This window comes from Pelophylax lessonae (assembly GCF_965119305.1).
Source record: "Pelophylax lessonae genome assembly, chromosome: 3".
Classification (NCBI taxonomy): Eukaryota; Metazoa; Chordata; class Amphibia; order Anura; family Ranidae; genus Pelophylax; species Pelophylax lessonae.
Window position 1 is genome coordinate 117,839,600 of NC_138770.1, and position 13,227 is coordinate 117,852,826.

The following is a 13,227-nucleotide window of genomic DNA, read 5'->3' on the forward strand; positions in this document are numbered from 1 at the left end:
TGTTTGTAAGTATGCCAGCCACCTTTAGTACTCCACTCCAGTAATTTACTCCATGTGTATTTAATTTATGTTCCAATGCTCATCCATTGATATTAGTTAGTGGGGGGTTAGTCTCTCCATGATTGTATTAAGAACCATCTGGTGTACCTTGCTGATTTGGCTGCATATAAATTCCACCTTCAAACATGGTCCCCCCCCCCACGGGGCCTGAAGAAGGAGCATGCATACTCTGAACATGTGCCACGCCTATTGCTTGTGACACCTGGGATGTCTGCTCCCCCCCCAGGATCCTTGGACCAGCTCCAGGAAGTATTGTTATCCACCCACACAGCCGAAGGCTCCATCCAACCTCCCTGACTAGGATCGCCGACCATCCGGTCATATACAGCGGGGACTCTTATTCTTTTGACGAGGGCTTACATATCATTATCTTGTGAGTTGTTTACTTATTATGACTATAAGGCCCCCTTTCACTAGTGCGACTTGTCCCGCGATTTTGGACCGCAAAATCGCATGACAAGTCGTTTTCCATTATTTTCAATGAGCCCCATTCATATCAGTACGTTTTGAAGTCGCACCGACTTCAAAGTAGTTCCTGTACTACTTTGCCACGATTTGATTGCGTTTTGAGCCATAGCCATTGCTTTCGAAATCGCGTCAAATCGCGGCAAAGTCGAGGCAAAATCGTGCCGCAAAACGCGGCAAAATCACGTCGCATAAGTGTGAAAGGGGCCTTAAAGTCTCATACTGCTGCACTTAGATGGCACTGCCTCTCTTCTTCTTCTTCCCTGCAGAGTCACTTCTAGCTCCTCTAGAAGTCGTTACCCGCTATAGTCCCAATTAGGGGGATCCTTTCCATGTTCATGCTCCTCTACAATGGCTGCCACTAAGCAAGCACATTAAACTCTCCTTCAATGTGATTGTTTGTTGTTGTTTTTATTTATCCAGGTATTGGGACTGATAGCTTTTAGTCCCCGGTCACACTGGGGCGACCTGTGAGGCGACCTGGTCGCCTCACAGGTCGCCTTCCATAGAGAAGCTGCGGACCCGTTTTAATAGGAGCGACACAAGTCGCTCCGACTTAGAAAAAGGGTCCGGAGCTTCTTTGGGGCGACCCGGAGCGACCGTCATAGACTTCAATGTTATGAAGTCCGTGCCGGCCGCTCCGAGGTCGCTGCGCACTGCTCGCACCGCGACCTCGGAGGTCGCCCCGGGAAGTCGGATCGCCCCAGTGTGAACGGGGCCTATGTGCACTGGATATCCTACCTTTTGCTATATATTTTTGCATGCCTACCTATATTCATTTAATTTCAGAGAGTCCTTTGCCCAGATGTGCTCCCCCTGTGGATCACTAATACCTCTGAGGGTGATCCAGGGTGTGTGAACTTGGACAGCCTGAAGTGGTTGCTGCTATATCACTATTTGGAATTCCTTGGTGAGATGCCCTCCAATTGATTTATTTTATATTTATAGATACATTATGTATCTGTGTCAACACTTGATATGATGTTTTATTGTCATTTGAGTAATGGGTTGTTTTTCTCAATTGCAGTTGTACCAATATGCAGGACTCTAAGAGCCCGTTCACATTAGATCGCTCCGACTTAGGGGGCCACCTGTGAAGTCGCGTGCAGCGCGACTTCGGCGCGACTTGCATGGACTTCACATAATGGAAGTCAATGCAAGTCGCCTCCAGGTCGCCCCAAAGTAGTACAGGACCCTTTTTCTAAGTCGGAGCGACTTGTGTCACTCCTATTGGAACGGCTCCTGTACTACACTATGGGAGCGACGCTGCACGACTTGTCAGGCTGACCAAGTCGCCTGACAAGTCATGCTAGTGTGAATGGACATTTAAGCTCCTGAAGAAGCCTGTGTTGGCAAAACATGTTGAGCAATTGTAACTACATGTACATTCTGCATGAATATTCCTTGTTGGTTTTTCGCAAATCAAAAGTATTCATATTCAGTTTTTTATGCCTATGTACAATAAAGAATTTGTATTTTATCATACTTGTGTGTCTGGGCACTTTTAAAATCCCTCGTTCTCAATATATTCACATTGCATCTATGGGTAGTCTAAAGAAGCAGAATTATAGTGACAAGTAGCACGGCCATGATATCTGGCACAGGGTGGGTGCTCAATTGTGTACATAGAGGATACTTGTACAATAGATTTTTTTATTTTAACTTTACATTTTTTATTAACTATATTGTTTCTGGGTTTTCTAAACCTTGCTTTGATAGACTTATCAGTTTTATCTATGGGTCAACTTTTAATATTGAAGATTGGGGCAAACTGCAGAACCTGTAGGCGATAAATGAAGATTGACAGAACCACAATCTTCAATCACCATCACCGCAAACTGGTAAAAACAAATGAGTAAAAGCAGGAATGACAGCATGGAATGTAAAGATGGCAGATCTCATTGATGGAAAACTGTGCTGAGTAATACGGCAATGTGTGAGTGTCACACTTCCAATTCTATTCCATGCTGGATTTTCAGTATGGGGTGGAAAACTGGAAATATCCTTTAATATTGCAGCATTTACGCATTCAAGACTTGAGGTGTGAAACAATGTTTGGTGCAAAAGATACGTCATTCTATTGACGTATTTCTCATTCCATCAATGTTTAACATTTCAAATTCCAAACCAACAAGGAGGAAGAGAAAAAAAATCACAAATTTACAAAGCAAACTTTGTCAGATGAAGCCATGTTTTATTAATCCGCTCTGCGCCGTAGCAGACAGTGACGCAAGCATGCTTTATATCAAAGGCAGCTAGCGAGGACGCTGGAACGAGCTGGCAGTACAAAGTATTGACTGTAATACTGCAGCAGAGTGATGACAGCCTGGATTGGGTCTTGTACAGTGCTGGGAATACTCTGCCCTAAATGTAGTCCAAGCCGGGTCTATCGACATATCATTTATTTGTTACATAGAGAGGAGAGATGCCATCTGGATGTGAACAGATTGAAAGGAAATCTTACAGGAGGTCCCTCCTGTCAGAGAAGAATGGTACATTATGTGCAATATTATATTACCGCACAACAGGCGGCCGCTATAAGGAATCACATGAAGAACGCTCAACCAAATCTGAACAGAAAACAAAAAGAAGCTTAAAGTAAAACTGCAATATATTTTGGTACAGAAAGGTACCATTTATAAATACGGTAAATTTTGCAGTCCACTTCTCAACCCCAGCATATTACAACTTAAAACGTAACTAAACCCATTGATTTAATGGTTTCAAAAAACAATTACATCCCCGGCATTCCTGGAATCCTAACTGTCACATTTGCTTGTGCTCTCAATCAAACTGTCAAACCATCAAATGGCTGCTGTCATGAACACATGTGCAGGACCATGGCAGTTGCAGATCAAACAGAGACTAAGATGGCAGCTTCCATGGCTAAAAGGGATAGAAGGGTTTAGTTCTGCTTTACTGCTTTAAAGCGGAGTTCCACCCAAAAGTGGAACTTCCGCTTTAGGTATTCTAACCCCCTGACATGCCACATTTGACATGTCATATTCCCACTTCCGCTCGGAGCGCCGCGGCGCCCTGAACGGAAGTTCTCCTCTCCCCCTCCCTCCCTGCAATCTTCTGGGACATGTCAGAGGTCCCAGAAGATTGCCAGCCAATCAAGACGCGCAGCGCGACTTGCGCATGCGCAGTGGGTACCCGGCTGTGAAGCCGCAAACTGTCACAGCCGGGTGCCCACAGCAGTGATGCCGGCGCCGAGGGAGAGGATCGAGGCTTCGGGCGGCCGCATCGCTGGACCGTTGGACAGGTGAGTGAAATGGCTGGAACTCCGCTTTAAAGTGAACCTGCAAGAATTTTGTTACAGAAAGGTGCCATTTTTAAATAAATTCTGTAGTCCACTTCTTAGCCTCAGCATATTACAACCTAAAGCGGAACTAAAGCCATTGATTTAACGGATCCAAAAACCTGTTACATTCCCAGCATGCCTAGAATGCTAAGAGCTCGTTTACACTTGCTTCAAAACATGGCTTCGGACACACTGTTAAAGCTGTGTGAACGCCAGCCAAAGCATCTGTCACTAAATAAAACGGTTAGCTTTCAGTCCTGTTTACATCTGCTTTGTTTTGGCTTTACTTCACAAATTATACCCTATGTCACTTTAGTGGTGCATCAAAGCCTCCAAAGAAATCTTTGGCAAAGCCCGCTTGAAGCACCTGCTGCTTTTGAGAGGCTTTAATTCAGCTTTAGCTTCACTTTGTTTTAGAGAAACTGCAGGTATGAGATGTAAACACACACACAGTGCATATTCCAAGCTTCATTAAAGCTTCAAAAAAGCACCACCGAAGCATTTTCAAAACATCATGGAAGCATCACCAAAGCATCATGGAAGCATAATTGAAGCATCAAAGGGGGGGGGGGGGGGTGGGGGGCACCCGTGCAAGCATGCTTCCGAGTCCTGCTGCTGCGTTCATTGACAAAGACCTGGCCCCGCCCTCGCTCCCATGTCACTGGATTTGAATGACAGCAGAGGGAGCCAATTGCTCCTGCTGCTATCAATCTATCCAATGAGGACCCGAGACAGTGGCTGGAGCTGCTGGGCTCGTGCTCGTCGCTGGAACGATCAGGTTCAGGTAAGAATAAGGGGGGGGGGGGGTCTGGGGGGCAGGCGAAGCATAAAAGGTGTTTTTCACCTTAATGCATAGAATGCATTAAGGTGAAAAAAAGATTAGACTTTACAACTCCTTTAATGTGTGTTGAAGTCGAAGCAAGTGTAAATGAGCCCTAACTGTCACATTTGCTTGTGCTGTCAGCCCAACATGTCAAACCATCAAATGTCTGGTATCATAACTGATCACATGTGCAGCACCTTGACAGTTGCAGATCAAACAGAGGATAAGATGGCAGCTTCCTTGGCTAAAAAAGATAGGAGGGTTAAGTTCTGTTTTAAAGTGTAAATATGGCCAAAATAAAAAATGACATTTACCCACTTGCCAACCAGCCGCCACCTATATACGGCGGCAGGTTCTTCAGAATCGGCGTACCTGTACGGCAGTTCACGGGAGCGATCCTGGGGGGCGCGCGTGCCCACTTGCCAGCGGGGGAGACGATCCACAGGGCCGGCGGCCCTGATTGTCGCCGAGCACCTGCGATCACTTGTTGTAAAAACAGCAGACCGTTGTTCTCTCAGGAATCAATACAGCGCTCCTGTGTTCCTCCTATTTAGGAACACAGGTTTATGTGTTGATTTCACAAGCCCATCCCCCTGACAGTTAGAAAACACCCCTTAGGCTCACATTTAACTCTTGACCACCCTTGGGTTAACTCCTTCCCCGCCAGTGTCATTATTACAGTAACAGTGCATACTTTTAGCACTGATTACTGTAGTAATGTCACTGGTCCCCTCTAAAGTGTCAAAAATGTGAGTTAGGGGCCCGATCTGTCCGCCGCAATGTCGCAGTCCTGCTAAAAATCGCTGATCGTCGCCATTACTAGTAAAATAAATAAATAAATAAATAAATAAAAAAGACACATCTTTCCCTTAGTTTGTAGACACGATAACTTTTGCGCAAACCATTTACAATATGCTTATTGGGATTTTTTTTTTTTTTTTTTCACCTAAAATAATTTATTACTTGGTAATTTGGCCAGTAAAGCTAGGTATACACTAGTAGAATATCATTTGAACATTCATGCAATATTTCAGAGTTTGCATGTTAGCTGCTTATTTTTCATGCTTTTGTATTGTGTTTCAGTGAATTTTTTTTATCTTTTTTTTTTCCCCATGTTTATTACCTTTTTTTTATTCCCCCCCCCCCCCCCATGTTTATATGCATTCCATTGTGATTATATACATTCCCATGTGTGTATAAAAAAAAAAAAAACATGCTGCTGTCATTTAAGTGTTGGAACTGAATGCAGTGGTGTGAGATAGGATGTTTTTAAAACATTGATTTTAGGGTGAATGCGTTTAGGATGCGTTTAAAAAAAAAAAAGCACCTGAAAGCATCTGGTGTAAAGAAGCCCTTAAAAGCTCCAAAGATTACTCTTTGCTGCCTGCAAGAAGTAACAAGCCCCCTTAGTGCAGAATTCTATTGGGCAGCTCCTTGGGACAGTGCTGCATAGCTGGGAGCCTTCAGCCAGCTCCCATTACACTACAATAATGCTGAGGCAGCCACTTGTCCTTCTGCACAGGAACCCCTGCTATGAACCCGATCTAGTGTATGTAAACCGACCTGGCACAGCACGCTCTGTAACGTGGCAATGACGACTCTCCAGCTACCAATGCAAAAAACAAATGTATACGACATATAAGCTGCTCCTAAATATCACTCAGACCTGCCTATCCATTATACGGGTTCATTCCCTTTCTACTACAACATGTTACAGAAGAACTAGTTCAAACAAGTAAAGTGCACGTACTATCTAGGAAACTTTGCACTAGTGAGAAACTTTATTTACCCAAAACATTGTTACCCCCACATTTCATGTATCTGATATGTGTCTGTTGTGCCATGTACTTGTCTTAAAAAGTATCCAGTTCTCTTTGAATTTCTTCCTTTTGTGTGAAATACCTGGCGATCCTGCTAGCTTCCCTGCTTTCCTATTTCAAACTAACCACACCAGGGCATGGAAGCACATCCATCCTAGTGTGGTCAGTTTTCACCTAAGCATTCTACTTAGGAGCACCGCCTGCCTGTACTCCAGTGGTCAGGCTTGTGCTGACATGACCCTCTGCTCAGCTGTTCATTATGAAGTTCAGTGTATTGCTGTTTCTCTGCCTCCTGCTGATGTTCCACCATGTACAACTTTCACTGGAATGTTTAGCGTACTGCTGTTTCTTTGCCTCCTGCTGACGCCCCCTGCAAAGCATTCACTGGGAAAATCAGTGTGCTGCTGTTTCTCTGCCTCCACCTGACACATCCCCTGCACAGCTTTCACTGGGAAGTTCAGCACACTGCAATTTCTCTGCCTCCTGCTGACAAGCCCCCTGCAAAGCATTTACTGGGAAAATCAGTGCACTGCTGTTTCTCCGCCTCCACCTGACACATCCCCTGCACAGCTTTCACTGGAAAAGTTCAGCACATTGCAGTTTCTCTGCCTCCTGCTGACACGCACCCTGCAAATCTTTCACTGGGAAAATGCAGGGGATGTGTCAGAGGTCGAGGCAGAGAAACAGCAGCACACTGATTTTCCCAGTGAATGCTTTGCAGGGGGCGTGTCAGCAGGAGGCAGAGAAACTGCAGTGTGCTGAACTTCCCAGTGAAAGCTGTACAGGGGATGTGTCAGGTGGAGGCAGAGAAACAGCAGCACACTGCAGTTTCTCTGCCTCCTGCTGACACCCCCCTGCAAAGCATTCACTGGGAAAATCAGTGTGCTGCTGTTTCTCTGCCTCCACCTGACACATCCCCTGCACAGCTTTCACTGGAAAAGTTCAGCACACTGCAGTTTCTCTGCCTCCTGCTGACACGCCCCCTGCAAAGCATTCACTGGGAAAATCAGTGTGCTGCTGTTTCTCTGCCTCCACCTGACACATCCCCTGCACAGCTTTCACTGGAAAAGTTCAGCACACTGCAGTTTCTCTGCCTCCTGCTGACACGCCCCCTGCAAAGCATTCACTGGGAAAATCAATGTGCTGCTGTTTCTCTGCCTCCACCTGACACATCCCCTGCACAGCTTTCACTGGGAAGTTCAGCACACTGCAGTTTCTCTGCCTCCTGCTGACAAGCCCCCTGCAAAGCATTTACTGGGAAAATCAGTGCACTGCTGTTTCTCCGCCTCCACCTGACACATCCCCTGCACAGCTTTCACTGGAAAGTTCAGCACACTGCAGTTTCTCTGCCTTCTGTTGACATGCCCCCCCCTGCAGTTTCCACTGGGAAGATAAGTGTACTGCTGTTTTTCTGCCTTCAGCTGACATGTCCCCTGCACTGCTTTGACTGGGAAGATCAGTGTATTGCTGTTTCTCAGCCTCCTGCTGACATTTCCCCTGCAAAATTCTCACAGTGTATTTCTGTCTGTGCATTTTGCACTGCACAGTGCCTATGCTCTGTTCAAGCTGCTGCACCTCCTCCACCCCCATCATCACAAGGGGAATCTACCCACACCATTCTAAGCGTCTTCTGAGAAAAGAGGTCAAGTGATCACTTATAAAAAAGAAAAAAAAAGGTATTTAGAATTTTCATAGATTTTATAGTATGTTCAGAAACATTTTCCTTATTTTACAAGGTAAAGGTTGACATATACTTCAGGCGGGATAATAAAAGACACACGTAAACGTATAAATGCTCTGTATTCATATCAATACAAGTGTTTGCTTAAATGCATCTAGTGGAAGTACTTGAATTTTCCTTGATTAAAACCTTTTTTTCCAGACTATGAGAAGGATAGTCAGCAACGGCATCCAAACAGGTCAGACGGATGCATATAAGCTGGAAAAGTACAAGCTGATGGGTGAAGTGAGCAGAGGGGTGAGCTTATCATTTTCCGGTTGCTCTTTCTCTGTTCAATTAGCAGGGTGGTACATTGGAAAGATGAGAACAATACAACAGTTGACTGAGTCCACTATCCAGTTTTACTGAACATGATGCAAAGGTAGAAATCCAGCATATTTCGGGGGCTCAAAACTCCCCCTTCATCAGGGTAAAATGTATAGGCTTTAATGTGACAGTGCCATAAATGGTATGCTCGCAGATGAAGGGGGAGTTTTGAGCACCTGTAACATTTTGGATTTCTACCTTTCTATTAGTCCCAATAAACCCCCCTACTGTACTTATTCAACTTTTGTAATGTTCTCCAGTGGAGAGTTGCCTTCAAAAAAGGTTTTGATCCTCGTATACTCTGCACATCTACAAAAACGGGGTGGTGCCAGGAATGTATTTTTTAACTGTAAGGGCCCTTTCACACCATGGTTTGCAGTAACAACCACATTACTGCAAGGTTTACCGCAATGTGAAGCAACGCACGTTAGTGGCATTGGTGTGATTCATTCAGAAAGGCACCCCAATGGACTTGGCGGCAATGCGTTGTAGTGTGGTGGGCTGACAAAATATAGTGCATGCACCATTTCTGGTCAACGCACTGTAATGCAATTTAGGCTAGGTTCAGATCTTTGCATGTTGGGAACACACGCAAAATCGCGCACTTTCCGGACACACTGAGAAACTGAGACCTTTAGCAGACACATGGCAGATCCATTAATTGTTAATGGCATGCCACACATTTGCAAAACTGGCACCATATGGTTCTGTATGGCAACCTTTTGGAAACAAGTAAGGCCCTTTTCACACTTGGAGTCCGTCGGCGGACTCCGTTTTTCTCAGCGGGGGATCGATCCAGCAGGTGGATGGCAGCTCTGTCTCCACGCTGTGTGCGGAGACAGAGCTGTCAGGTCCCCGCTGTTCTCAATGGGGGAATCGGATGAGAACAGACCGCCTGCCGTTCTCATCCGATCCGCCAGACAGATGGAAAATAGGGTTTCCATCCGTCCAGATTTGACGGACCGGATCGGATGTCAGCAGACATGTCTCTGCTGACATCCGTTGCCCCATAGCGATGCATGGGGCATCCGTTCAGATCCGCCTGAAAAACTGACAGGCGGATCTGAACGGTCCGCTAGTGTGAAAGGGGCCTAAAGGAACTTCCTTTCCACATTTTTCATGTGTAGGTCAGCCCAATTAAATGAATGGGCATTGAAGCGCACCTGTGCTAGATCATGGTGTGAACGGGTCCTAACAGAGAAAGTGGTGTTATTATTCTGGCTTTGCTGTGTGATGGTTTATTGGCTCTGTGACCCTTAGTGGTCGAGTTGTTCAGGTAAGAGGCAGTGTGTTCTTTGGTGGATTGGCTGTATCATCACGGAACCCCATTGCATGGAGTTTGCATTCATCTTTTTTTCATACAAGAGATCACTACAAGTGGGTGGTGGGGTTTGTTTCCGGAATCTGCCCAATTTTCAGTTTTTTTGATGCATTGCCAGTCAGATTTAAACTTTCAGGGCCATTTCTGTGTGATTTCCACTAATTCCCATGTGGTGCATTTTGACCAGGCAGCATAGAAAGTGTTGTTGAGGTGGTACTGGGTTCCGTCTCATGTTGCCAATGCCAACCCGACTTCTAGTGATCGCTGTTTCTGACCGTGTGGTCATCGTGGGGATATTTACATACCTGGTTGACCTGCCCACGACTGGTGGGGTTTTGGTCCTGAATGTTTGGTTTGCTGTATTCCCTGTTCCATCTGTATATCCGAAAGAAGGCTAAATTTGCTTTGCTGCATTACCCTATCCTAGGTTTATTCACTCATCAACAAAAATTTTCATCCTACTTGTTTATAGCAGCTAACAGGATGATTGCCCAGGCCTTGAAGAAACCTTCAGTCCCCTTCCAGGAGTGAAAGACCGTTTGACAGCCACAAATGCCCAGTATTGCGAAAGACACACACACTAAGTTCGTTAAAATTTGGGAACCATAGTTTACATATGCCTTCCCTGATCCCCCTCTGACAAGCGTGGGTCAGCTCTAACTGGTGTCTCGAGCGATCCCGGGTTCCTACTCTTCCGTTTTCCCCTTTACCCTACCCCTACCTTTCTGCTTTGTCTTTCCTTTCTGTTCTCTCTCTTGATGGGCTCCTAAGCCCTCTTTGGTTGTCTATTTATACTGAGGACTACTTAAAAACGGGGTTAATGGCATACTTGTCCTGGCTACTTTTGCAAGTTATGGGGTTTACCCCAAAACATTTATATACCATTCAGGTTTATTGTGATCATTTGGAAAGGAGTCCTTCCCTCCATCGTTTATGCTGTATCTTTGTTTTATGTTCCTTATGTCACCAGTCATAGCCCCTGCATGGGTGGACCAGGTGCTTTTGGTATCACTGTATGCTTTAACGATATAACTGCAATAAAAAATTTTGAACCAGAAAAAAGATGCAGTACCATGCGATCTGGTGGCAAACGCACTGCATTTGTGATCTACGGGTAACGTTAACAATACATCACCCACGTGCAGATCGCAAGGGCAGTGCTTTGGAGCGCAGTGTGGGAAATGCGCTTTTGCAGCACCTTGTTTTAGTATAGTGAACCAGCCCTTAAGACAGGCTTACATTGACTAGTGGGTATGTTGGAGAACCCCTTTCCTGCATTACAAACAAGTGAGTAAAATGAGGCCAACAATGGCAACTCTCAGTGTTCCTCTCTGTACAGGTTTGAGCTGCCAACCTTCTTTGTATGGTCACCTGCAGGCAATGCAAATTACTGCTCCAAAACACAACCGTCACATCCTTTACACTATAGGAATAGCAGGGGGCAATCATATGAAATTATTGGAATGCCCCTACAACAAAAATGTTGGTGCTTGCACCAAATTCATGTACCTGTCAGAAACAGGTCCATCAATCTGTCGGAGGTCAGCAGAGTTTCCATACTGGACATTCCTGCCTCAGTGTGCTCCCTCCCTGGTTAATGTGCCTGTCAAACTGGCTGGCGCATGGCTGAGAAGTTGTGTAGTGGCGTGAGCAGAACCTACCCACCACAATGCAAAGAAACATTCATATGATATCAATGTACAAATACTGTACTGGCGACCCTAGTAAGGAACAAACTATTCAGGGAAAGGGAATACAATAAGACAAGTGGCCACTCACTAAAACTAGAGGAAAAGCGGTTTAACCTTAAAGTGCGTAGGGGGTTCTTCACTGTAAGAGCAGTAAGGATATGGAATTCTCTTCCACAAGCAGTCGTATCAGCAGGGAGCATCGATAGTTTCAAAAAACTATTAGATGGGCACCTTAAAGACCACAACATACAGGGGTATACAATGTACAGTTAACAGCAAACACACACACATCATAGGTTGAACTGGATGGATGGATGTCTTTTTTCAACCTCACTAACTATGTAACTATGTAAATTTAAAAAAGGAAGACAAATCCAATGATGTTAAATGATAGCCTGAAAGCCTGCAAGCATAATGATATTTTTTCTTACCTGTATAGTGAACCACGCATGTCTGGCCCTTCTTGGGAAAAGTCCTGCCTGTTATAAAAAATAACGACATAATCAGAAGGTAAAGAATACATATACTGTAAAAGTGCAGCGCAACTTAATCTATATAAATAACAGTACATCATATACACAAAATATTTGTGATGATATAGACGCTTCTCTTAAGACGGCAAAATGCAAATATCTATTTATACAGTCCCAATTGGGTATTATACACCACTGTGCAGTCAGTGACTCTTGTACCTTGTAACGTGTCCAGTGACCTCTACCTTTAGGTAAAAAAACCTGCTCACCTCAACATTAGACCCTACTACAGGGTCTTATTTGCTTGTATCACTCTCCTCCTCCTCGGGCATCAAATCTGCATTCCTCATTCACCCGGTCCACTCAGTTACTTATTGCTTAAAACTCAGAACATCCCCATGATGAAATACACAAAAAGGAGAACCACAGTGCTCTCTGTTACAACATTTATTCACAGTATAAAAGGGATTAAAAACACTTACAAACATTCCATAGATAGGCAAGCATTCAGTAAACCACAGCTTCCTGGATATGACATCAAAAGCTCAGCTCCCCCCCTCTTTACGCGTTACGCCCCATGATTGAGCTTCCTCAGTAGGCAGGGAGCCAACAATACACCAGCCCTTAAATAGCTTCCTTGGTTGCCATAGCACCGCTCTTACAACGTGAATAATCAGAACGCACATATTATTTCAACTTACAAAACTTCTCACATGGTAACTGAATGTTCAGCAAATGCCTTAAAGCGGAGTTCCACCCACATTTCCATCTTGGCGCCATCAACTTCATAGCAGCAAGTTCTTTTTTTTAAGCTTGAGTTACCTTGCTTTCATGGGCTAATCATTTTTCTTCCTGTTTATCTCGCCGCGGCGAGGTATGTCCAGGGGCGGACTGACAACTCATGGGGCCCCTGGGCTAGAGGAGATCATGGGGCCCCCTGTGTCCCTGCCCACTCTCAAGCCACACCCATGTAAAGCCCCATCTACATACACTGCCCACATTACAAACATTTGGCACAGAATTTCGCTACACTATGTTCAAAATAAATGTTTAATGAGTTAGAAAAATAAAGAAAAATGTGACAGATATTCCTATTAGAAGCTAAAAAAATTGATATTTAACCCTTTTGCTGCCAGGTCCATACAACAGCGAGGGGTTTCCCTCACAATCTGGTGGCTGTAGCCACAGGGATGACATGTGAAACTGATTCCTGACTGTCAGGG

General features: G+C 44.9%; 1 protein-coding gene across 1 annotated transcript in view; it reads right to left on the bottom strand.

Annotated features, from left to right (window-relative positions):
* Positions 1–13,227, bottom strand: part of FKBP1B (FKBP prolyl isomerase 1B) — a 142,051-nt gene that overhangs the window by 103,000 nt on the left and 25,824 nt on the right. Inside the window, exon 2 of the mRNA XM_082251759.1 lies at positions 11,963–12,010. Within this exon, the coding sequence (XP_082107885.1) occupies positions 11,963–12,010 (48 nt within the window). The remainder of the gene's footprint in view (positions 1–11,962; positions 12,011–13,227) is intronic.